General features: G+C 45.4%; 1 protein-coding gene across 2 annotated transcripts in view; it reads left to right on the forward strand.

Annotated features, from left to right (window-relative positions):
* Positions 1 to 27528, forward strand: part of SPRYD3 (SPRY domain containing 3) — a 450311-nt gene that overhangs the window by 60710 nt on the left and 362073 nt on the right. The window contains exons 1-3 of one of the 2 annotated variants that reach the window (XM_069653344.1): positions 13509 to 13532; positions 14992 to 15067; positions 16093 to 16145. In XM_069653344.1, the coding sequence (XP_069509445.1) occupies positions 16116 to 16145 (30 nt within the window). In that variant the 5' untranslated portion in view covers positions 13509 to 13532; positions 14992 to 15067; positions 16093 to 16115. Of the gene's footprint in view, positions 1 to 13385; positions 13533 to 14991; positions 15068 to 16092; positions 16146 to 27528 lie in introns of those variants that run through there. The other variant, XM_069653343.1, reaches the window with a different exon arrangement.

A 27528-nucleotide genomic window follows, 5' to 3' on the forward strand; every position in this document is an offset into this window, starting at 1 on the left:
GTGGGTTATCGAGCCCCTCGTGCGTGCCATTTGCAGCAATGCGTCCCGGTCCCTGTAATTTAGGAACCTTGCCACCACCGTGCGCGGCAGGGACCCAGGCGGGGACGTCCAGTGGGCACTCGGTGAGATCGTTCTATCGAGAAGAATTTGGAGAAACTCTTTTTATCGAACAGATCGATGAGCCATTGCTCCAGGAACAGTTCCATGCAGTCAGCTTCGGCCTTCTCAGGCAAGCCTAGAATGCGTACATTGTTCTGTCTCGATCTGCCCTCTCCTTCGTCTACTCTTGCTTCCAGTACCTTCAGGCGGGCTGTGGTTCTATGCAGTTGCTGCTCCAAGTTCCTCAGTCCGTCCTCCGCGGGCTGCTCGGCCTCACTGGTGTGGGACGTCAACTTTTGAAGGTCGTTACGTATGAGCGAGACATCCACGCTTATTCCATCGATTTTCTGTTCCATGGAGGCACGGGAATCGGCGATCGCCGCCATAATGTCCTTCAGAGAGATTGCTCCTCTTTCCTCCTCCATTGTTTCGCTGCAGTCTTGCTCCACCGGCGCATTCGCTGCGGCAGTGGTGAATTGGTCAATTTTGCTTTGAGTACCGGTTTTTCTGGATTTTTTTTTTCCCATGCCAGAGGTCTTTACACAGGAGTTTCTGCGTAACGTGCTGCCAATGTGTCCGGCGTCCGATAAACACCTTTACCTTTTGATTTGGGCGGCTGTGTGCTGGGGGCCAGTTAAGGCTTGGCACGGGGATAAGTCTTGGTTTGAGGCGCCTCCAGCCCTTCCTTGTGCAGGCTCCTCACTTACTCTCATGCGGTGGCGCAGCCGTGTGCCGCGTGCTGGGTGTTCGAGGGAGTTTCGTCCGTGATCGCTGCCCCTTCAACCGGGAATGTCCTCGTATGCGTCTTCTTCAGGCGTGACACTTTCTCTTCCCCGATCGTCTGGCAGATGAGCGGGAAGCGCGCCACTCCTCTCAGCGGGATGGATGTCGGGACGGAGGCGAGGCGGCCCTCCTCTCCCGGACAACCCCCGCGCAGCCCCGCTCTGCGCTTCGCCGTATGTTACTGTCCACCTACAACCGCCCCGTGCCGGGGGACGTCCCAGGCCTGCTCCCCGCACCTCTCGTCCCCTTTAGCCGGCGTCCGTTCACAATCTCATATCTTTGCTGCATAGGCAGGTTTACATCGGCACGTAGCATGGCGCCATCTTGGAAACGCTTCCTCGGGACACTTCAGGGAGATCTCTGTCCTTCGGTCGCCTCGCTGTTGCACTTTTCGCTACGGTTGTCTCCCGAAAATTTGCAGCAGCGTTCCCCTCGCCGAGGGTCTGATTAATAATTGTCGTTCGACATGGATGGCAGGTGATTTAAGCAGGATGTATGTAGCGGGCCCGGGAGCTCGAGGGCTCACGTCCGCATCGTTCCGTAGCTGGCCACGCCCCCTGCTCGTATGTTGATGGTTGTGATTTATTCAAAGCCTTTTACCTATCAATTTCTAGTTTGGGCTTTAGCGCCTCCTATAAACTGAAACAAGTCCATTAGAGTACAGATGGGGAGAAGTGGCATATGATGAGGGACTCAAAATTTGTAGGTGTTGTTTGGTTAGTTGGCCACAAATTCACTGCCCCTGGCCATCCTAATCCCTTTGGCCACTTCCACCCAGTTCCTGCCCAAAAAAACACCTCATGGGAACTCTTTGAGCTTGCTTAATCAAGCCTTACCATCAGACTTTGCACTCAAAGTGCTTTCCAGTGTTTTTTAAAGCAGTCTTCTGAGAGGTAATGAGTTAATTGGAGTTGTAAACACGCTTCTGGTGTAATTATTTTTGTGCTTTATTTAGTGTGTGCGGTTAAGAATAATCAACCTTTTACACCAATTAAAAATGTAGAAAGTTAAAAATGTGCATTATGTCATACAAGCTGCATAAACTATATGTACTTAATTTAAATAAAAAAAACTTATCATAATGACAGATTACATTTTAAAAGATAAAACAACATATTTCAATAAAAACTAGTCACAATTACAGATGGATCATTAAAAGCAAAGAGGGAAATTCGACAATGGAGCATTATAGAGATGACGAAATCCTCACAATACCTGTATGATACCATCCTTCAACATAACCAAGTTAAAGAACTTTCCTGCCTTCTGGAACAATGATGTTAATTATGAATCATGCCTTAGCACAGTTGTAGAGATGGTGCTGCCCTCCAGATTGTCTTTAATCTTTCGCCATATATGATAAGCTTCCGATGAGACTACCATTGATTCCGCCCCATAGATATCTGACCAAAATTGATTTATGATACTGAAGCTTTGGTATCCCTTAGTATATAAATAGTCCAAAGCTGAGCATCTTGTAAGTATGTGATGTGATGTCTAGGTCAGTGTTTTGCATAATCAACATATTAGTTCATCCCTAAATATGCCCTTCCAGGCACCAGTGTTAGAGAAGACTGGCAATATATCAAAACGTAGATGAGTTATAAAATGTATCCGCGAATGCAATCGCAACTTCAACAAGTAGGACGAGGGGCTTCCAAAAATCTGCCCTCCTGAGAATAAATGGCATACTTTCGTAGTTTAAACTGATGGTGGAGAGATTGAATTCTATCATATTCCTTAGTCTTCTGCGCAGGTTTGCTTAAAAATACTGAGACATCCGACGAGTAATCAGGCCTATATTTAGGCAATGACTGTTTACCAATTTCTCCATATTTTCTTACCAGTTACTGCGTGAATATCTCCTGGAATGTTCTAATGTGTGGCATAACAGAGTTCCATTTTAAGGGTGCCCTATTTGATCTTGACCCAGATTTTGCAAACTGCCTCTTTCCATAATGTGACCAGAGATAGCAATCCAAGCCCGAGCCTTATGGCCTCCACTGGCACCAATTAAGGGAGTACAAAAAGGGACCACAAGTTAGATACCAATTTATCCAACCAAAAGGCTGCTGTTTCGGGCAGGGTTTCTAATGCATACAGAATTCCTGGTACAATGGAAATCCTGTATAGCTTTACCTTAGCTTCGATTGAATTGCCCCCATATTGATCGATGACCTTATTGATGGCTAACCATTTTAGCCATGCCTTGGTCGATATGGAATTGGTATATTGCATATGGGTAGGGGAAGCATTTATAAAAATGCCTAAATACTTATAGGCATTAGTTAATTCTAGACCCACATCACCCAATTTCCATTGAAAATAGGGGGCTCGCTGAGACTTATTCCCCACATTCCTAATTTTTTTTTTCAATGAGTTAATTTGTGGACCATTTTTTCCTGCATATTCATTTAGGGAATTTAATGACCGTTGTAGTCTCGTTGTGGTCCTATCTAGTATCACAGTATCTGCGTAAGTTAAACATGGTATATCAATCTTTCCAAAATGCAGGAAATGGCTATTAACTGTATCAAGAGCCTGAACAAAATCTGCTACATATAAGTTATAAAATGATGGGGCCAAGACACAGCCCTGTTTGAGTCTTAGATTGGTGTTAAAGTATTGTGCCAGTCCATTGTCCTGTGATAAATGTGTCTGCACCTTAGTGTGTTTATATAAGTATAAAAGCGAGGGGTCTATGCCCGCCTGCTGTCAGTTTCTCCCACAATTTAGACCGATTGAGGGTGTCAAACGCAGAGCTGTAATCTACGAAACGTATGTAAAGAGCCGTACCAGGATACAAGTAGGTGTCAGATATCAATGTTAATAAAACCCATGTACAGTGAGCCATTCCAAAGCCCGTCTGTTGGGGGCGTAGTAAATTCTTATCAGATACCCACTCAGTCAACATTGCTAGTAAGCGATACTATCTGGGAGTATACTTGGGGCCCTCTTATAAATAGGGACCCATACAGATTCTTGCCAAGAGGAGGGGACTGGCTATAGGAATTGCTCTTTAAATAAAGTTGACCAGAGGACAGGGTACTTTTTAATAACAATGTTACACAGTCCGTCCAGACCCACGGTTCTAGAGGATTTGGCTTTTTTGATAAGGGAGATGCTATCCGCATTTTTTATATATTTCCAGACTCTGGAGCCAGACATAGGGATCACTGGCTCATGTCACGTGACTGCTTTAATAAACCAAAGTCGGGTCTCAACTAACACTTCCCAAGCCTTTTCTGTGATACTACAGACTTGACTGGCAGTGGCTTCATCTCGATGCATGCAAATCATATGCCAGAATTGCTTGGAGTCATGTGTTGTAATCATTCTGTTAATATATTTCCATCTTGCAGTGATATGATATAATAGGGCATTTATAACTCAGAGGTTTCTAAGCGCAGACCCGGGGATCCAACCTGTGGTGCTTTCTGTCGCTTTGCTTCCAAGGCAATCACGTTGCCGCTGAGCTATCCTCCCAAGACTTTAGTGGAAACTGATAAAGAGTAGGGTTTAGCTTACAATAGGAAAATTGTTTTTCAGTGACAAGGACAGAGGCATATAGCAGGTAGACTTCTAGGCAAAAAGGATTTCACACCCTAATGAAACAATTTGGAGTTTAAACGGACAGATGCAAATAGGGATTTGTTTGGTAATGCACACAATACACAGACAAATTCGGTTTTCATCTCACAATGGGAATACTTCTTTTGGGGCAACGCTATAATGACTATAACAATTAAATAAATGTCAACATTCCCGATCCGTGAAATTCAATTGGGGGAATTAATTGATTTACTTACATAAATACTAAGGATTTACACAGACAAATGCAGGGTTTTCTTAATGGGGATATGTTAACATACACATGCAAACAAGAGACTCTTCTATGGGGAGATGACTGAGCTACACGGCAATTGGGGTTTTCAATGGGGAAATATTGGATTCACTGCTACAAAAATGAAGGGCTTATGCAATTTAGGGCTGGGGTTATTGCTACTTGCATAGCAAGCCTTTGTTTAAGATTTAGGAAAGCCAGCTGCATCTCAGGGGGCACTGGAAAGAAAGGGCAGGGGGTCTGGTCACTCCACTCTCAAAGATGGTAAGGTTCAGCAGCCTTCTCTCCGTCCTCTGTTTCTGTCTCCCTGTTATTTTGTGTCCTGAGTACTAGTAGAGTCCCCCTTTTATATAGCAGAAATGGCATCACTAATTTTACAATCTAGGGGCAGTACCCTGTAATTATCCCTGCTGCTAGGATTGGACAGTTACCCTCCCTCTCTCTGCCCCCAGTCAGGATTGGTTCAGGGGAGGAGAGTACCATCTGTCTTTTTCCGTTTGTCATCATGCTTTTGTTCTCCTTACATCTTTTTGGCAAAAACTAGTTATGTATCATAACTTCATAATTGTGCTAGCCACTGCCATATAAAACATATATTCTGTTTGAGCTGATCATGGGGAATTAGATAAGCTGACCGCCAAATCCATATGATGTATCATGGCCATGTGTCACGTTTTTGTCGTTTTCATAAAATGTACAACAGCTATGAATAGGTAAGTTATAAAGCAAGTTGCTAATTTCATTTTCCACCTGTTCATCAACTCTCATACTTGTCACATGTTCAGATCAGCCCGAAACCTAATCTAACTGGCCATTACTGTTCCCAAAGTCACAAGTAGATGCATTTTATACCCCTAAAACTGCCTGGAAATGACATGAAAAAATGGCATAAAATTGAAATCAATCCTCAGTCTGATGGCTGCGCAACATGCCTAAAACGAAAATAGTCTTTTATTGTTAATTGGAAGTATCTTTTCAACATATGGGAGGGCTGCGTCATTCCCCACAGCATCTGTCTCCTGGGACTCGCCTGTGACCAGAGTTTGTTTGAGTGGGTGCAACAAGGGCTCAGACCTTTTTGTCATGCTTTAGTCAATGATTGCCTTCTTTGAAATCCCTGCTTTCCTGCCAACCAGTCTGCAGAATAGGGAAGCTTGACGCATCCAGCAGCATCAAATTTATTACGGGGTTGTTACCTGGGACGTGCGACATCCAGCTGGAGTGGGACTTACCACCCCAGCCAGAACAGGTATTTCCTGAAGTAAGTGTCTCTCCAACTGTCACTGGAGTTCTGTGGGTGAAACATCCGATAAATTTGCTTTGGTCACCCGCCCGCCCCCCCACGTCAGGTTTTGCTTTTTATAGTTTAAAAATCCTGGTTTGCATGTCACAGGATTCTTTGATTCCTCCTTCTTGGGAGAATTTCATTGCTGCTGGTCCATTGATAATGACGGGTAGGCCCCTTTCCCCATGGTTCTTTAATTTTACATGAACGAAAAGAAAAAGCCTGGCCGTTTTTGTTGCAGAGTTTAAATTCCTCCAAGTGAGTCTTATTTTCACTTAGCTGCATTGATCACATAAACATAGGTATTTACAAAAAAACAATTTTTAATTCATACTCTGTAAAACCAATATAATGATGGTCTGGCTAAAAGACAGGACACAGATATACAAATTAATCAGCGTTTTCTAAGCATACTTCAGGATTTTGGTCAAAGCATCCGCTTTGTGCATTTTACAGAGATGTATGAAAACACCTAGTTTGGGTAGGTAGATCTTTAGTGATCTCTATTCCGACAATTGTGATGAAGCCCTGGATCATCTGTCCGTCACCTGCCACTCCCTTCACAAGCTGGGCTTCTGCCTCAATTTAAAGAAGTCCCATTTGACACCTACCTAGCGGCTCCAATACATCGGAGCAGTGCTCGACACTTTCCTGGGGTTGTGTTCACCTCCCCAGGTGAGGGCTCATCACATTCTGCAGATGGTGGACAAGTTTCAACATGCCCTGAGTCTCCCGGCGTTCGAGTTCTTGAGGTTGCTCAGCCTCATGACATCCTGCATTTACCGGTTGGCGGGAAAGGACTCTAAAGTAGGCTTACGGGCTCACTTTACTAGGGGTATGGCGGCCTCCACTGCTCTACAGAGGGGCGTACCCGATTCACAATATTTGCGAAGCAGCCACATGGGCCTCTGTCCATACTTTTGTGAGACACTATTCCTTGGACTCCATCCATGGGCAGGATTTGGCCTTTGGTAAGGCAGTCCTGTATTCAGCAATTTGATTGGGCATTCTAAAATTCTAAATTTGTAAATTCTTTTCCCACCTCCATACGTTGGTACTGCTTTGGGAGTCTGTCATAGATGTGGAATACGTTGGAGGAACATTCCATCGGAAGAAAAAGTTACTTACCCTATCTGGTAACTTTCTTTCGATGGGATGTTCCTCCGACGTATTCCACCTCGCACCCTCCCAGCCTGCCCCTCGACACAATTTCTTATGCGATTGCAGCTTACGTTTCCGCAAGGCTTTCTGCAGTCATACTGGCAGGAGATTGGTGCCACACGTTATGGGAAAAAACTACAACTGAGGCTACGGGCGCCGTGCGTCCTATACATAACATTCGGTGACGTCGACCCTCGACGGAGGCCCTCGAGGGACAACGTATCGACATCATTGACACAGGACGCCTTTGCCGAGAAAAAATTTCCAAAGCAGCACAGCTGTGCTCATTACCTGTCAAAGATGTGGAATACGTCAGAGGAACATCCCATCGAAAGAACGTTACCAAATAGGGTAAATAACTTGTTCATCTACTATTTTTCATGTTAGCATGGCATAATCGTAAGATTACAGTAGTACAATGTGGGAACTTGATGAGGCAATAAAGTCACACACTAGGTCCACCGAAGGCCCTTGATAGCATGCTCTGCGAGGACGGAGTTGCAGCAAAAGATGACACTCGCCTTAAGTGCCGATGGCAATTGCCACCTTCCCGTTCTCCGGCTGCTTGTCTGCACAGCACTCCCCACGCACGTGCATAAATGCGCGCAACCCTTTCCCCCATTCATGAAAGTTCAAAGGGTGGGGGACAGGACTTTTTACTTTGCTGCTTTCAGCCAATTCGGTGTCGATATCGCAGAAGCTGTCTGCACTCCCCACGCACTCACACATGCGTAATAAAAATGTCTTAACCAGGACTGTCTTCAGCCACTCCATTGTAAGCACTTTACTTGTCCTTTACTGAAGTGCTGTTAAAAGTAAGTTTTGGCAATGCCAACAGTTTTGGCTTGTGTATAAGTATTAGTCATTTGCCAGGTACTGCTATTAGCTGCCCAGGTATTATCACCATTTTGCACCTGCTACCATCAATAGCCAGTTAATACCACTGCAGCATTACCTGGCAAATGCCTTTCCCATGCCTACACAAAAGCCTAAAATGTTGACATTGCGAATGCTAGTTGTATTTGACTTGACCTTCCTCTCCTGAATTACATTTTTCATGTGGCATCCTTATTTTTGTCACCTATCCTTTGATAGATAAACCCAAAGAATAGATTATTTAAAGGTAATTTGTAAGGTACCTTAGTTGATGGTTTCATCTGTTGCCAAGATTTGTGTGTAAGCTGCAGGCAGTGTCGTATTTAGGCTTTCTACTGCCCTAGACCCAAATAAGTGCAGTACCCCGCCCACCAAACTTTCTCCAGCTCTGCCAGACTCTGCACCTTCACCAGATTCCGCCCCTTCAACAAACTCTGTCTGGGTTGTCCAAACTGCGCTGCTTGACCCCCAGTTTGTCCCCCATTTTTGCATCATAAAAGTATAAGGGCATTTTTAAGGATGCTGGGATTAGAAAGTTATTGCTTCCTCTCCATTAATTCAAGCCTGTCATCTTCTATGTTATGTTAGTTGAAAGAGTGGTTTGAGATCTCTGCTGCCCAAGATTTGGAGAAGGCACAGTGTGTTCTACGGTTAAGTGCCCTAGAGTTAATTGTTACGGCTAATTGTCTACTTTCGGTTAAGTCCGAAAACAATCTTTTAGAGGAAGCAAATAGATCATAAGCTGTCTGCCTACTCCACACAAGTGAGAGAATGTTGGAATGAGGAATTTTGGTTTCAAATCTAATATCTTTTTTCTCTCAAAAATTGTCTATCACTCCGTGGGATAGAATGGTCTGTAATATTAATGCAACATAACTACATTTCTACCTCCGGTCTTGCCAAATGGTAACGTTTACATATGAATTACATGCAAGTGGTACAGGCACATATTATAAAAATGTTAAATAAAAAGACCTCAAACCCTTTCTCATGGTTGCAGTTGTTGTGTTAGCAGGGGAAACATGGAAATAAGGCAAGCTACCTGCTGCAGCCAAAGTACCTCCAGTCCCTTGGGCTGGAAAGCCATTAGAATATGGCAAAATCACAAGTGAAGTTTGTAAACTTTGCCTGGGCATATACACCTCAGTAGAGTAAAGACAGTTGGAGATGGTTCTTAGAATCTTTGGCTGTGCATTCTCACAGTGGAGTAATGGAGAAGGACAGCTATGAACATTCATTTGTGGGAAGCACCAGAATTCCTCATAGCTGCACAATGCAGGCACCTTTTATAACAGAAGAAGTGGCACATTGCTGTGTGTGCAATTGTTCAAAGTACCCAACACTACAAGAGTGAAATTGAGCAATGGATTGGGCATTCCAGCACAATATTACCTTTGTGGGTATGGGATAGGCTCTGGGTCTTGCCAGCTTGCGTTTACAGAGTTAACAAACATTTTAAATGACCTTAGAGTTGGTTGGACTGTACAATACATAGGAACATTTTGAGATTTGTGGGTATATATATAGAGGTTCTGCTGTCGTTTGAAGTACTGTTTCACAGTAAAAGGCCTGCCTTGTATTTAAAATTTAATGAATGTGAAGATTAGATCAGTTATGCATTTTGTGACATACTTTGCAGTGGGCTCTCCTAGTAGTACTGAGCGTGCTGCAGAATGTCATCAAACACACATGATAAACCAGGCAAAGATGCAATTTGCCTGCTTAACACTGAGCAGCTTCTGTAAAGATGGCTGAGTGGATATCTTTACGGTGTGAAACCTTTACAGCTGTCAAACAGTGTGTATCTTTGGCACAAAGTTTCTGTTCTTACCCTCTTTCTATGGCTTTGGGTAGCCTTACACAGGTTTCTTGATGCACATGCGCATTCATATTTACTCTTCGCCATATTCACTTCTCTATGATCTATTTCATACTTGCGCCTTTTGAGCGGCCACAGACCTCTGAAATGTGGTACTGGGGAGGGAAATAGAGATTGCTTCTGAACATCATTTTAGTGCCACCTCTTGGAACTCTGTGTTTGACTTAAACATAGGCATGTGTTTAACATTGTTAAATGATGCATTATTTTTAACCTTTGTTTCTGAAGGGAAAAATGCATGTCATGTATTTGATCATAAAAGTGATTGCTCAACACTGTGTATGTTTGGCTTGATTAGAAAGAACTCCACAGATAATGTCAAGTGGCACCAATAAAACCAATGCGGTTTTGGTTGTTTTGCATATTAAAGAAAAGAGCATTTTGGGAAGATAAGAAATAACAAAGAGCTTTAGATCCGTCATATATGTCTATGAGAGTTGTATGACTGGATCACTAAATACCTAAAACACACTTGGTTTGATATTCATTTCTTTTAAAAAAGAAAATCCTTTTTTTTATATAAAAGAAACTCACCCCAACATTACATCTTTTGTAAATACCAAGCATATATACACGTTTGGCCATCAAAGACTTTAGTTGTCAAAGTTGAACGACTGCTAACATCTCAAAATTACATGCAATGTTGTGGATCAGCCAGACACAGAGAAACATAATTGGCTTTATATTAAAAAAAATTACAACCGTTAAATTGAAAATAAACCACAATAAAATGCTGCTTCTCCAGCAATCTGCCGATATAGGTATGGGCCTAGTCGGTCTTGTTGTAAATAGTCTATGGCTGCAGGTCACGATTTTGTTTCTTGGATGATCTGGCAAAGCATTTCATCCTTCGGGAGCCGATGTGTTTTGTTTCAGGACACAACTAGTATGTTATGTTGATTGGTATTTGTAAATCACATATCTTCTATAGTCAGACATCCTTCGTCCCCAATGAGTCGGAACCAGTTGCTACTTACTGTGGGGTCCGGCCACGGGTGGTGGCAACAGTTGTGGGAGTTGCCGCCCAATGCGTCACAGGCGTGCATGAGGGCCCTGAGACTTCTTTCTTTGCGAATTAAGCGCTGCATGCTTCTCTTGGTTGTAATCACACTTTATTTCTGGCTCAGTTTCTAAGGGTTGAATTTGTAGACGTGCCTTCTTTCATTTCATGCAAAAGCCACATGTATTTTCTTTCCGTTGCATGGCATCATTTGGCTGTGGACGTCTGCTTACAGTCACAGTAATTTGGTAAAATGGGCCTATACACACTGGGCCTGATTCATGGAAGTGTTTTATAATGGCACAACGCCATAGGAAACCTTTCTGTGAATCAGGCCCACTGATATTAAGGCTACATATGGTGATCCGCTCTTGTATGAAATGTGTATCATATTACAGTGATCGTAACCATATGTATCTTAGTGTAATGAGGACAATGTTATATGATGCCACTTCTGTTTTGTCACATGGTGAAAGGTTGTGTGCCATCACTTCCGCTATCCCTGGCATTTTGGTGAAATGTCTCCAATTACTAGTGGTGGCAAGGTGGCGCAAGTCCCCATTTTCCATAGGACTGCATGGTGATTTGGGCTGGTTTACCATGAGGCGTAATTACGCCGCATTTTCTGTAGTTGAACCGACCACTTTATCAGTGTACTCGAAATTTGGCAGTGAGGTAAAAGTAGCAGTAATTCTGTTACCACCCAAAAAAGTGATGGTACCAGAATTTCTGCCACTTGTTTACCGCACCGCCAAACTAGTAATGAGGCCCTATGGGTTTACAATTGTGGTATATGGGATGTGTGTGGTGTTAGTTGAGTGGTGTGACTTGTGCTGGTGGTGTATTAAGGGCCTATTTGAAAGGTGCAATGGTTTCCTTTTGCCCCTTTAAAACTGATAGTCCTTTGCCTCTTGAGGATTTTGGATAGGATTCAGACCTCTGAGAGAAGTATTTATGTAAGAACACGATTATATAAAATCGAGGGTGGGAAAGATTGTTCCAGATTGGTATGCAGATTTGGAGGTCAAAATACAGTTAAGAAAAACATTTCTTTAAAAAATAGATCCATCTTCCTCCCATTATATACTTTTCTTAAAAGGAGGGACACTGAGCATAATAGTTCTGGCATGTAGCGTACCAATAGCCAGTCTGCAAGAGTTAATAGAACATAATATTGAGGATCGTTTTCCAAGTGCCGGGCCTCGCTGGTTGTTCATAGAAGTGCACTTCCTCCGCTGGGGCTTGGTACTGGGATACATTCTACTGTCTCCACCAGCCCTACTGAAACCTAGCTAAGTAGGTGTTGCTGGGCTATTTTTCACAAAAGACCTAACACTTTCAAAATCCAGGGGTCGCTCCTGGGATAAATTGGGCAACATGGCAGCTGTCTACAAAATCCAGGCGTAGAGAAATGCAATTGGGGCATTGGCTAGCCAGTCAGTCAGTGTCCCCTCATTCGTCCAATTACCTCAGCTGAAGGTCGTTTTTTCATGGATTCTGACTCATTTTAAATAACGATCTGGTAGATGTTTTCTGAATTCAACTGGCAGGTCTCAAAATGTGGAGAGTGATATTTCATTCGGGGACAGTAAGAAATATTATGCTGTGTGCATGTGGACAATATGAGGTGGCAAATGAGTTTTGACTCCTGCTACTAGTTTTTATTACCTGAGTTTGAGCACTAAAGGATATGCTCTAGGGCAGGGTGCAAAATTTGCACTAGCCATCACTTGTGAAGAAATTTTGTGCTGTGTGTATGTATAGAATTGAGGTAGTAAGTGACTATTGAATGGCTGGTGTGTAGCTTGCATCTTGAATTTTTGCCCCCTGGTCAAGGGCCTTACCATTCTACTAGAATGTATTGAATGGGTACACTCTATCCAAAGAACCCTACTGAAACCTCATTATGATTTTCAAGAAGTGCCTTGCCCCCCTCCAAATTACACACAAGACTCGCCAGTGTAATCCACTTTGATCCCATGTATTTTATTTTCACATTGGGAGGAACAAAGTATGGTGTGGAGACAGCCGTTCTTCCTATGCCAAGGCAGAGAAATTAAGAAACGGGTGCCCTCCATTATTTATAAAGTGCCGTCTTCTGCATGGTTGTCTGGAGGTATGGGATTACCAGGAGTGGTTTCCTCTGGTGGAATTGGGGTTGAAATGTGTTTTTGTAGTGTACAAATTTGGGATACATCTTATGTTATTGTGTGCTAATTGGGATCAAGCATTTTGATGGGCACCTCTTGAAAGGATGGTGGTGGTGGTTCCATCGTGACCAGTAAAACCTTTTCGGGGAAATAAATGTAGTTTAACACATGAGTTACGGTCAAAATGGGAACATGAAGGAGATTAGCCTCTGAGCAAGGACACTTTGAAAGGCTCTATAAATGAAATGCATGCCTGTTAATGTTCCCTTTCTCTCTATTCTGAATGTCTACATTCTTGTCATTCGCAGATTGACCTGAAGAGAGGCCATGGATGATTTAAATCTTCACTATAGGTTCCTAAATTGGAGGCGACGGATTCGAGAGATCCGGGAGGTGCGAGCTATCCGATACCAGGAGAGATTCAAACATATCGCCATCGATGGTGACACACTGAGGTAGCAGGGAGATTGGCGGGAGGGAATGTGTAAGAATACTGTTCTACCAAAGACTCCCACAGCCAATCATTGATAAGTTATACTATAAAGCTTTAACATTTACAGCCTGTCTGCGGCCATCGCTGCACTAAGCCAGTCCTTATCCCTTGCTACTTGTTAAACTTGCTTAATCTCTTATTATTGGTACAGAAAAAGGATACCTTTTGCACTCCAAGTGATAGAGTTCTCAATCTCACATCTACCAAAACAGCACAGCATGATTACTAGTCAATGGCCCTGCAGCATGAGGAACATGCTCTTTGGTTAAATAAATGGTTTGAAATAAACACGATGACCGAAAATGGGAAGGCAGCCTCACTTCTAGCCAGTCCAACAGACATAATGCATTCACACTCTTGCCGAACCTTAGCAGGCAGTCAGATTTAATTTCGGCTACACCAAGGGTGGCAACCTCTTTCCCGGCCAGCCGCAGTGACTAATACCTTTTACGCAGTCTCATATGTTATATTGCTATCTCAGTAGTTGATATGATTGAATACATCGAGCAATGTTGGGAGGCAACCTCACTCAGGCCCACTACCAGTAGCCGATTCAATTTAATGCGGCCATCAGAGTGGCCGATATGATTTAAAATAGAGGTGTCATTCTTGGGAAGCCTGACTGACCCCATGGGTTTTAATACATTTCTTACCTTAAGAAGCACTTTCACTTCTGCCTCCCGGCCCCCAAAACTCCACTAATACTTAAGGAACTTTAGACCTGGTGGACATCCGCATATTTCTTTTAAAGCTCTCTTTTTCACTGACTCTTTTATTCAAAATTTGGATTAGTTGGTACATGTATTCCTTAGGGACCGCCTTTCAGCTGTCAGAAAGTGGGGGTATGGTTGTGTGGCACAATATTTTACTCTTGTACACTACTGTCAAGTCCTTGTATGTGTCTTTCGGACTTCTTTTTTCCAACCAATTCTATCCTCTATTAATCTCCTCCTGCAGACCACACCTATAGACAGTCCACTTCGTATTGCACGTTACAGTCAACCATTAAAACATATCATATGTGTCATACCTGCAAGCCATAGAATCTGGTGATTATTTAGAATATCAATCTTCCCTCTTATCGTGGCAAACCCACCAACCATAAGTTAGATTTTCCTCTGTGCTGTTAGCCAGATTGCTTTTGTAGGCAAGCAGTCATTGAATGTTAACAAGTGATGAAGAGGCAAAGTTGTCCTTGTCCCAGTTTTAGCGGGTGTCGTCTCGTACGATCTGCTTTGCTTTGGAGTAATGCAGCTCCCAAAGACTTGATTTCTGTGGTCACCTAGCTACCTTAGGTCAGCTTTACTACAGACCCATACCTTTTTCTGTTAGGAATTGTTGTGATAAGTTTAGGATGCAGAGTACTATTAAATAACTTGTGAAGTAAAAAACAGTAACATGACCCTTCTCCCCATCTCCAGCTACCACGGGAACTCTGGAGAAGTTGGCTGCTACGTTGCTCCTCGCCCGTTAACTAAAGCCAATAATTACTTTGAGGTGAGATGTGTTTTGTTTTCCCAAAAGTGGTTTATTGCTTCAGAGCATGACTGATGTACCTGTAAGTGTGATTCCCCGTCCATTCTTGGCCTTCCTTTCCATGCACTCTCATCTTTTTTCAATGTACACATGAGGTCAGAGACTGGCAGCTCTGTGACACATTGCCATTGCTCCACTCAACTCCCAGTTCATGCAACTTAGGCCTGGCATATCCATGGCCGTTTTCTCCCTTTCTCCTTACTTAACATACAATGCTTATTGCAGGGGCAGAGCCAGGCAACTTTGCCCTAAGCATCAATTTCCTTCTGTTTCTCTTTCTCCTCCCTGTATGTGAGGGCAGAGCCTGTTCTGGTCTATGAAATGTCCCCTGCCTCGCGGTCGCTTCATTTGTCTCTTATTATGCATCTAATGAAAGGGCTTGACACTTCTATGCCATGCCCCCTCTCTCTTTTTCATTCCGCTCTTTTTATTAACATGTAAATAAAGAACCTGTCGCCTCACAGCAACGTCCCTTTTGGATGCACCCCTTACCCTCGCATCTGACACTGCATGTGGGGAAATAACTTTCAAATCCTCAACTGCCTCAGTGCCCCCATTGTTTACTTCTTACTGTCCCTCTTATGTGTGTTTGGAGCCTGGTAACTCCTTGACGTTTGTAGGCACACACTCCCTTGCCGAATGCCTCTTGTTTCTTTTTTTCCTAGTTCAGCTTTGATGTCAGCCTAGTTCTACTTTGAGAATTAGTAGACCGTATAGGCCACGCTTTGTGCTGAATTATGACTGATATGTGGGAGTTGTTCTAACCAGCCTGGCAGTGTCTGGAAGCTGTTGCGTGTGGTCATGTTATGCTGCATGCTGGCCTACAAATATCTGTTCCTCCCTCTGATTTGTCATGACCTGAGCATGCTCCTAATTGTGGTCTCACTTTTTGGAATGGACAGTTTCTTCACTGTCTCTTGCTTACTACTCCTTGCTCTTTTCCTGCTTCCTGGATGGAACTTGGATGGCTGAACGGGTTGGCACAGGGTTAACCATCCTTTCACTGTTTATGCCTCTGGGTCAGACCCAACCCAGGTTGGTTAGTAAGTTAATACCTCTGGTGTCTTGTTTTGATGGCTTTTGTGAAATAAGTTTGTGGATTCAGTCCAGTGGCCAGTCTGCAGGTGTCGACTTAACATGAAACCTGTTGCGATTTGTAATTAATTGAAACCTTTGCCAGTTCTCTTCATGCAGCCCATGGATTGAATTCCATAGAGTTAAAGTTACCTTCTTATCCTTTTCAGCAGGGTTGTAATACAGTGTGTGGCTACTGCACTTGTGAAATGTATGTGTATGGGGGATTTTTGCACTTATGCTGTATTGTACCTGCTATGCTATTTGTCTGGGGTATCATTCTGTTGCTTCTGCCGATGCTGTACCTGTTCTGTCTTTGTGAGGTGTTTGCTCTGCTGGTGTCTAAGATGTTTTTGCATGTAATAAAACGTGCATTGTGCTGTCCCCAGTTAGTGTTACGATGGATCTTCTGAACAGGTCCATGTGGGAGGATTCTGAGAGGCCATCCTAGCTGATGGCCATGGTAATTGGCACTTGGAGTTAACCAAACTCTATCAAGGTACTGCAGACTGAGCAGTCAGGCAGACTTTGGGAGCCATATGGGTGCTGTAGTAGTACAGTTATCCCAACACACAACACTCAAATAAGAGCAGCATCACATAGGTACAAAATATACTAATTTATTAGGCCTGAACTCTAAGCAGGTAAAGTAAAAGTCAAGCAATTGCTAAACGCTTTAGCATCACATATATGTACACATCTGGTAATCTCAAACAGGTTGGACACAGATTCAGAATTAAGAGCTTTGGCAGTTTAAAAGCTAAGTAGAAACCTTTTAGGCATCCTCTCCCAATCCCACCACACATGGGTGGCCGGAACTCTGCCAAATATAACAATGAAGGGGAGAGGTAGGGAGTGGCCTTTGCTTCCATACAATCCCTAAGGCAGGTGAGAGAGGCGGGGGTTGGGGGGTGGTCAATAAAATAGGCATGCAGACTTACGCTCCAAACTCTGATCTTCAGAGTGACCACCCTTAGGGTACTCCGTTGCTGAGGCCACTTACTTCTGCTGTAGGTTCGGTTGCAGGGGACTCAGGGGCTGCAGGACCAGCGGCTTGCTGCTTCGTGATTGCTTCCAGCTAGATGACAGTTCCGCTATCGGATGGGGCGGATCAGACAAAACGGGCCAGGCACTTCAGTACAGTAGTCACAGCAGGTTGCACGATAAGGAGAGATGCCCAGTTCAAGGTAGAGACAGGCGGCAGAGAAGTTCATCCGGATCAGCGGCGGCATGCAAGACATGTGGCAGCAAAGAAGACTCTGCTTCAGGAATGCCCCCTTTCATGCAGCGGGAATGGTCTTAGGCCATGAGTCGACGACCTACAGAGTCCCTATCTTCAAATCGGAAAGGTATTTTTGCAAAGATGTTAGCCCACAGTGTGATCCCATAAGCTTGTGACAGCAGACTTCTAATGCAGATTTCGGGTACTGGCTGGTCTCACCAGTCGAGGGATTGAAGCATCGATGAGGGTCTTCTTGGATAGTTGCAAGAGAGGCAGGATTTCACTGGGACTTGTTTATTGGCAATGCTGGGTGCCCTCAAAAAAGTTTTCTTGGTCTTCAGCACAGTGCTTCTCCTGCACAGGGTCTCCGCTCCAGTTGGAACAGAAGATAGCTTCTCATCGGGACACAAACATGGGCAAATTGGTCACTTATATTGGCAATTAATGAGTATGGAACAGGGATTGAAATAATGATTGAAAAGTAGGAGCTAAAAGCAGCTCGCATGTATTGATCTATGCATCAATGCACGGATAAATGAATTGCTAGTACTTTGCGTCCCCGAAATGAAATTACAGTTCCACACAAGATGCAAACTATAGTTCTTTTATCCATTATAAAGGACCAATTATGCTTGAAATGTATTCATTAACACACAGAGTTGTCTCATAGGTATATGTTTATTGCACCAGTGGGCTGGGGAGTCAAACGTATCTCCTGGCAGCTCTTGCTGTCAATTCAAGCAGGGTCTCTTAGGCTGAAAGCAAACCTAAACCTTAAGTGTACATAAAAGCTAATTGGAACTTATTTCATTGTAGAAAATAACGTGCACGTGTTAAGCTAATGCTAACAGTCCAGTTACGCCCTACTTGGATGCAGGAACGGGAGGCCCAGTTGGATACGGTGGTTGCTGCAGAGATTAAGTACCACACCAGTAAGTGCTGCTGCTCCTGGTGTTCTGCAACTCCAAGTGGTGCAGTGATTGTGCAGTGCTGCTTTGTTAGGCTGGCACAGTAAATGAAGGTTCACTGATGGGTGCTTTTGCTGCTAATTGGAGCAGCAATTTTCCCTGTTTTTGCAGGCTTGCCTAGTTTTCAGCCCCAGGTTCTTCTTAATTACCCACTCACTAGGTAAATGTGTATTGCACACCCACACAATCCAGGCAGTGAGAGTGTGGCAGGAGATGGTTATTGCTTATGATTCCAACAGTAGTAGTTTGGTCTTCATGAGGCCTGCCTAATCTGCAGCCCCAAGTTCCACATCAGTAGCCTCCTGCCATGCTCGCTGTGCAGTGAATACCCATGTGAACATACTCCTACGTGCCGTCCCCTTTCCTCCATACCTTTCGGAACATTCGATCGGAGCACTTTTTTATGCATCAACAACATTTTTCTCCTTTTATTTTTACGCGGGGTCACTGCACGTGACCACAGCCCTGCCTTCCTGATATGCGCCCCGCACATCGCCCTTCAGTCCTTTTCTCTGCGCGGTCGAGGTCGGATGCACTTGCATCTTAGGGAATCTTTTCTTTTTGTTCCCTTCTCCTTCATATTCCTGCTCCGGTTGCATGGTCTTCTTTCTTCCGTCTATGCCGGAGCATCTGAGATTCGTGTACTGTTCTTCGTGTGAATGCCGTTTTGCGAGGGAGAATCCCCATTCTCTCTGTCTGGAGCGCTTAGACCCGGAACACCGGTGGGACTCTTGCTTCTACTACGACTCCCTCTCCGTCCGTGCACTCCAGTGTCGGCTGGCTTGTCCGGTGGGTGGAGGTGTTCACGTGGATTCCTCCTCCTCATTTACAGCAGTTCATCGAAGAAAAAAGGAAGCATCCGGTAAGTTCCTTCCTTTTTAGGGCACCCCGGCCAGGGGACTCCTTTCTGGGGTCTTCTGGTTCCGGAAGGGGCCCAAGTGGCTCGGTACCAGGGCTCTCCCTGACGTGTCCGAAAAGGGATCTAATGTGGACTCTGGAGTTTGCTTCGAGGCTCCCTAAGGGGGCTGTCAGGACCAGATCTTCATCCGAGCTTCCCCATTTGGGAGGTAAAGTTAAGCCCAGCACTTCTGGGGATGTTTTCACCCCAGTAGTTCCCAAGTCTGAAACTAAACGTACCAAGACTAGTCTCGAGGTTTCCAGTACAGTGACTAAAATCACTGGGGTTACCCCCAAGGATCCCGACTAGGGGCTATAATTAAAACCGGCAAGATCGAGGGGCCCCCTTTTGAGGGCTCTGGCTACGGGGTGTGACCCTAAGCATTTCCACACACAATTCTGTGGTCAAACTGATCCTGCTGAGGTGGCAAAGAAGGAAGGCAAATGCCTTAAGTCTTCAAGTACCGGCCCTGCCGAGGTTCCCTCACCGTGGGCTAATTCTTCAGCAGAATCTAAAGGGTCACAAAAGTGCTCTAGATCTGCTAGCACCGGCTCTGCCAAGGTTCCCTGTCGCAAGGCTAAAATAAAAATAAAAAGTCCCCTGATACCGCTGTGGTGACAATGGCTTCACTGACCCCTGTGACGCAGTTCACCTCAGGCAGTAACAGCATGGGGGCCCAATCCCTGCGGTTTTAGGCGGTCATTTTGACTACCTCTCTCACACCAACGTTCTCAACTGCTGGTACCGAGGGTCCTGTTTTTGGGGCCGAGCATTACAGGTAATGTGGACAATAGGAATCCGTTCCACTCTCCAATGGATTGGCGTGCTCGTTTTCCGCTGCCACACAGTCTCGCTCTCTCCTATGACTGCTCCCTTAGTTTACGTGGATCCAGCTGGTGGAGGGCAATCCTGGCAACCAGCCTCTTGCAATCCTGGTGGTACGTCCCTTCAGAGCGGCCTCTTCCCACTCCTATGCCTAGAGCTTCCTCTGAGGACGCATTCCATGTCCTTATGCACTCGGACCCGATGAAGGCCTACTTTAAGGATCTATTCAAAGAAATGTATCCTAAGCCCCCCCAGCTGCAACCAGCTCTGGCTACTCTTCAGCAGGTTCCGGTAGTGCCACCCCCTCCTCCTCTTCCGGTGGGGCCCCCTCCTCCACTACCACCACTGCCTACACTTTCACCTATACTTTTCTACAGTGGGGTCTGCCCACGGGGTCTGAGGTGCCACATGCTGTGGTTCAAGTTTCTGTTCCCCCGGCATTGGATGAAGATCAAGCGGACCCGGATAGCGAAGACCCACCCCACTCTGTCAGAGCCTTTCATGACCGGCTTATGGATATTCTGATACCCGTGCCTCTGGCTCCACAAGAAGGTGTACTTTCAGGAGCCTTTACTCTTTCGACAAAGGAGCGCACAGGCCTTTTCCTTCAAAAGGCTGTGCTAGCTAAAGCCCACAAGGTTTGGGAAAAACCTCATTCCGGGCAACACCTGAACAGGAAAATTGACAACTCGCTACAAGCTACACTCATCAGAAGACATATCCTTGACTGCATGTCCACTCCCCTCATCAACGGTGGTGGCAGCAGCTACGCTCCAGTCCAAGCCGTCCTCTACGGCAGCGTCTCAAGCCGTAACCATGCAGCCCCAATGGTATCACACTTTTTGGAATTGCAACACTCTCCAGATGACCTCAAATGGTGGGTGATTGATGTTGTGAAAAACAGCATGAACACACAAACAACCTTACTGTACAAGGAGGCGAGATGGATTTATAGGCTTGACTCCATGAATAAAACTAAAGGTTTAAATGAGGAGTCTACTTTTAGGTGGGCATAGCAACGCCTTTAATAACACATGCCTTAAGGTATCGTCTGCAGTAGGCATGAGTGGAGATATGTGTATCCTTTTGTGGGGATTTACACTGAGGTGCATCTGCAGGATATTTCTGCCACCCTTTACATCTAGATGATGTGCTTCTGCACACAGCTGACTCTATTTTGTTTTTCCTTTCAGCCCATGTGATTCAATTGTTGGTGCATGAAAACGAGGGATTGCAGTCTAATGAATATCACTGTGTATTTGTGCCTCTTTCGTTTTTAGAAGCATTTGGTTGCTATTCCACTTCTTACCACACAGCTCCTGTGGCGCTGTTGCAAGGCGAGGTCCCTGCCGAGGCTCTCATGCTAGTTAGGTGTACTATGGTCATGCCTGCAAGACTCTCTGATACACTCGTTTCTAGCTCTGAGAGAGAGAGGCACAACCTGCACATCACGGTTTCAGCACAAAGGTAACAAATCTAGGCAGCCTTGTTTTAGCCTCCGCATTGCCCTTTATTTCATGTGGACAAGCGGCAACTTTTGACCATGCCATTCTGTTGTAGATTTCAAACATAATGGAGCGGGAGGCTCCAGTCCATGCCGGGCACATTTTTGAATTGTGCAAGGCTTCCTGAATAACATCCTAGTGCCCTGCATCTATAGAGAGACGCCAAGCGACCACTGCACAGCTTCTCCCATTTAAAGGTAGAGTTAGCGACTGGTTGTTGCCAATATGTATTTTGTTTACAACCTCTGGATTACTATGCTAATGCCGGTTCGCCTACACTAATTCCATATGTTGATTTCACCTTTGAAACAGTAACGTCAATTTGTAAATGTGAAGGAACGAATCTGAGCTTGAGCCCCAGACACGTGAGTGCGCACATTTGGTGTTTTACACTTTTTGGTGCACTTTTTCTCATTAGTGCAGATACATACAAGGTGTTTATATTTCAAAACTGGATTGCACTGCACTACTTTTTAACTGTAACTTTTGGTTTTTGATTAACCTCGCTCCATGGTCTAGTGGCTATGCTCTCTGAAAGTTTTATACATATGTCTGCTTCATGACACATTACTAATGGTTTTACATTGGTTTTTATCCAGTTCTTTTAAAATAATGCTTCTTTGTTTTTTGCACAAGAGGTGAATATGTCCCACAGGCTCCCCTTATAGCAGGATTGGTTTCATGCACATCACCCTGCTTTCACAGACTTATGAGCCCAATGCATTGTGGACCTTGTAGTTGCATGCCCTAAAAGTCACGGGACACATTATTTTGAGGTATTTTGATTGTGATCCTGTGGTTACTAGTGAGACTATGTTTCTTGTCTTTTTCTCCTTTTTTATTTTTTCTGTACCTCAGGGGTCACGACTTCTACTGGTCCTGAGGAAGGCGGAATGGCCCACTCCGCCGAAACGTAGTTTACTCGCACTTTCTGTTTTATTCGTGTGCGAGTATGACACCTTCTAGATTTATTCTGGTGTCACACGTAGACCCCGAGTTTAGCTAGTAGACCTTGAGTTTAGCTAACCAATTGAAAATGCCCCCAATGGAACTAAACATTTATAATCCAGAGACATATGGTTTCAACCTCTGAGTGGGGGCCTATCAACTTCAAAATTTATATAGTGTTGACTATTCTGAGAAAAAGTTTTTTCAAATGTTTTTTTCTAATGTGTGTATATAACTGTCTTTTGCATTGCATGAAATACTGTGTACATGAACATGGATATTTATTGGTTCTTTTTTGTACATATTGTGCTTGATTTGGAATTTATGTTGAGTTAATAGTGCTTGGTAATTGACAGACCTTGCTTATGAGTAATAATAAAAAGTCACTTCTGTATAATGCTTAAACAGAAGTATGAAATGGTGATTTTTGTAAAATGTATCCCTATGAAAACTTAGGTGGACACAGAAAACTAGATAGCTTGTGCCATATTTCTGGTATTGAGAAGTTTATTATAAATTAAATTTATATATATGTTTAGTGAACCTGTCAGGACACTTTTTTGTTTTGTGGTCAAGCCCTTTCCAAGCAGGACTAGCTTCTTGATGCCACTGGGAATAAAGTATTTTCCAATTCGGCTCTTTAGCTGCGACAGACGAATACCAAAGTCATCCTGGCAGCTGCAAATCTCAAGCTGTGGAAGGAGATTGCTGAGTTTCAGGAATGTATTCCTCCTGCCAGGCTCAAAGATTTTAAAGGCAGCTTATCCGATGCCAGAGTGCTGGCTCAAGACTTGTTGGAGGCCGCAGCCCATCATGTTGACACTTGCGCTCGGGGCTTTATGTTTGGAGTAGACATCTCCCATCAAGCGTGGCTGAATGCTACGAAGTCTCGAAGGATGTTCACAGCAAAGTACTTTATCTTCCCTTCGAATGTAAAGCACTGTTTCTCACCACTCCACTGATGAGGAACTCACTAAAACAAAGGCAAGCACGCAAACGGCTAAATCTTTGTCAGTCCATGCTAAAACCTTAGCTAAAGGAGCTTATACTCAGAGTTTGGGGACTAAACTAGGTCCTTCTCAGGTTTCAGAGGGTTCCTGGACCGCCGTAACGCCGGGCAGAAGGTCCTGCTGGTGGGCCTCGCCGCATGCAGCAAAGGCAGGGTGGCCAGTTTTTCTCTCGGTCAATAGCCTCCTTCAGCAACAGGTGGTTTCACTGCCGATAAACCATCTAAATGATGTTTTCCATCAGTCTCACGAGACACTGGTGGGAGGACGAATACCGTCTCATCTGGAAGCGTGGCAGACCATCACAGAATGGGTTTTGTCTGTCTCCCGGGCAGGCTTCCACTTGCTCCTCCCTCATACCCCACCCTCTCACCCTCCTTCAGCTGTCTGGGTCGCCCTCCCTCAGAGCCGAGGTACAGAAACTTCTAGACCTCAGAGCAGTGTAACCTGCTCCCTTGCCGGAGCAAGGGGATGGCCATAACTCATGTATATCGATATTTGGACGATTCGTTTCTGCGCAGTCCTAGCCCACAAGCTGCAACGGCCAATCTTCAGTCACTCCTCCAGCTCCTGTACCATCTGGGGCTGTCGGTGGACTGGTGGAAATCATCTGTGATTGTTGCTCAAGACCTGATTTTTATTGGTTTCCGTTGGGATACTGTCAGTGCCGGAGTGTTCCTGAGGGAGGACAGAATTGCATACCGATCAACCACGTGCCAGCTTTTCCTCCAGTCTACCCATATATCGGCCTGGTAGTTCCAGAGACTCCTGGGCCTAATGACTTCTTTTGTGTTAGCCCTACCTATGGAAGACTGAAAATGAGGCGCACTCGGCTTGCTCTTCAAGCCTGCTGGTCTCAGGCTATGGACCCGTGCTCCAAAATGATTCCATTTCGATCCTCCATGACGGCGGATCTTCAATGGTGGTCATCCGCCAGCAACCTTTCGGTGGGAACCTCCTTCCAGGAGCCCTGCCCACAAGTCACAGTTAACACAGACTCCTCCCTTCTAGGGTGGGGTGGCGTCGCTACGTCACCTCGAGGTGTACGATCTGTGGACGCCCCTGGACAGACGGTCCGATATGAATTACCTAGATCTTCTGGCAGTTTCTTTAGCGTTAGAGGGCTGAAAAGCTTTTATCATCAAAAGTGTGGTTCGAATTTTCACAAACAATTCCGTAGCAATGTTCTACTTCAACAAGCAGGGGGGCACCAGGTACCCTCCTCTGGTGGATCTAGCTATCCAGATTTGGAATTGCGCGATCCAGCACAATGTCTGGCTTCAGGCAGTGCACATTCCGGGTCACATCAATGTAACGGCAGACTCCCTGAGCCACCAATCTGCAGTGAGTTGCGAGTGGGAGATGAACAGCGATGTACTTGCCAGGATCTTCCAGCAATGGGGTTCTCTAGTGGTGCACGTCTTTGCGACCTCAACTAACAGGAAGCTTCCTCATAATGCTTCCAGGGACTGTCTCAGAGTGTCTTCGTTGGGGGACGCTCTCGAGATCCCTTGGGACAACATGAAGGTTTCCGCCTTCCCACCTTTGCTGTTGATTCATTGTTCGCTCTGGAAACTTGGGAGCGCTTCCAACTGCACTCTCCTCTTCATAGCGCCTTGGTGGCCAGCCCGATCAGGTTGCCCCAGATTACTTTACTTTGTGAATTTATAATGTACAGGCCATGGACCCGTAGGCTTAAGGGTGCAACAGGACACAACATGAAACAAAGGAGATCCGAGGGCATAAACGGGCAACCCAGTGAAATGGGTCTAAATTTCCTTAGGTAAATTTTCTTTTAAAGACATCAGTAGAGTCAATGCCTCTCAACTCTAGAGGAAGGTTGATCCAACCCCTGGGGGCAGCAGCAAAGAAGGCTCCCTTTGAGGCCTTCATGGTTCTGCATCTGGCGATCATTAAAAGGTCCTGATGGCTGGAGCTCTTCCGTGTATTTTGTTAGCTAAGATAGTTTGTAGGTACGTGGGCATATTTCCCTGCCTACATTCCTGAGTTATTACCAGCAATCTAAAAAGAATTCTAGACTCAATCGGTAGCCAATGAAGCACTTGCCTTGCTAACGATACATGGTCTCTCCTAGCGAGTCTGTTAACTACTCTTACTACTCCGTTTTGGGTAACCTGCAGCCTGTTGCAGATGGATTTATTAATATCTACCAGTAGGCAGGAGCAGTAATCAATTTTAGCTCCCACTATCGCTCTTGCGATTGTCTCAGCGTTTGCTTGAGAAATGAGGAGTACAAGAGGGGCCAGCAGCAGGGGTGTTGCTAGGTCTGGAAAAGATCAGGGGCTAAGATAATGTCGGCACTAGCGGGACTCTGGGCTAGCTAGCTAGCATTTTGGTTGTAGCACCTGAGCTTCTTTCCGGGGCAACAACGCCTCTGGCCAACAGTTTGATGTAATAGGCACAAGATGACACCAAACTAGAAACATGAGACTTCATACTGAGGTGTTATTCAAAAATGACTGTGATGCTGGAAATGCAATGGAGGGACAGGGCCTCCCTGTCCTTGTCCTGTAGTCCTTTTCGTTTGTGTTCTGTATTGTTTTCTGCACAGGAGTCGATATGGGACTCCTGGCAGTACAGCTTTTCCTGTTTTTGGTTTGGTGTAGAGACCCATGGGATACCCTTATGGCACCCATGGGTGGTGGTGAAACCCTGTGCCCCTAGTGTATGGTATTGGGCACCTGTGTGTGGCCCACAGAGCAGGGTATGGGCTGGTGGCAGCTCCATGCTGAATTTGACAGATGCTCTGAGTATCCTCCATTTTGGGATACCCAGGCCCTGCCATTGGAATCGGTTGATTCCTGATAGGAAACAAGATGCACCCTGTGGCCTCTTGCTTTCTATTGCCTGTTACCTTCTTTTCCCAAAGTCCTGGGAAGCCCTGACTCTGTCCATTCCCCCTGACTGGCTGTGGGGTGGAAGTTCCATATATGGTGGTGTTGTGAAGTCCAACCCAGACTGGCTGGAGCCTTCCCAGTGACTGTATGTTGTGGGTACACCCTGTGGGTGGGACCTGGGTGAATGGAGTGTGTGACCAATATGCACTTCTTGTTGTGGATGTCTGGTTTCTGGTGGTTGACACAACGACTGAGACAGCCCTGCCTGAAATTGGTATGAATGCAGTGTGCAGTGTTGAATTGCTGCGTACTTATACCAATACACATTCCTTGTTGGGAGTGTCTGAGAGGGAGGAGTATGGCCTGAATACAATTTATGCCTGATTGGCTGATTGACTGCATGAATGCCCTTCGGTATGATTGGCTGCTGAGTGTGACCCAGCAGTGTGGATGAGAGACAGAATAGTATATCTGGGGACCTCTCACCACTGGAAATTGTTCAGAAGCTGAGGTCCAAACCACGAAGAGTAACTGGAGTGAAACTGAAGCTTGACCTTGAAGCCCTGCTGGAAGAGAAGAATTGCTGTTGCCCTTCTTCATCAATCTGAAAGCTGCTGTGTCTCCAAGGACTGAGGCAGAGAGGACCTGGTAAGGCGCCCTCTTCCCGAGCTACGAGGGACCATTGTGCACCAGCTGATCTTTGCCAAAGCTCCCTGGTAGACATACCTTCGACAGGCTGCCGACCGGAGACGGGAACGCCCGTGGAATCCCAGAGAGAAGCGCCCGGACTGTTGTCCTCCACTGTCGATGACCACCGACTGGAGCCGCCATGCTCCCGTTGCCTAAGAACCTTCGATTCACGGACGTGCTTGTCCGCAACGCAGCCCGCCTTATCCCACCGGAGAAGGCCAGGCCGTCGACGCGCTGAGGAGCATCTGCCAGTGGGTTTCCCCCCACCCAAAGACCACAGAGACGCCGACGACTCGACGCCCTTGCTGGGCCACAGTTCTTCAAACTCTTTGCGGTCCAGAACTATTGACATCGAGGTGCTCCGCATGCCTCTTCCTTACAGGATGTTTACACTTCCCCGTCAATGAGCACCTCTAGGAACGAAGCT

The sequence above is a fragment of the Ambystoma mexicanum genome, chromosome 3q (assembly GCF_040938575.1).
Source record: "Ambystoma mexicanum isolate Mex_15411 chromosome 3q, UKY_AmexF1_1, whole genome shotgun sequence".
Lineage (NCBI taxonomy): Eukaryota > Metazoa > Chordata > Amphibia > Caudata > Ambystomatidae > Ambystoma > Ambystoma mexicanum.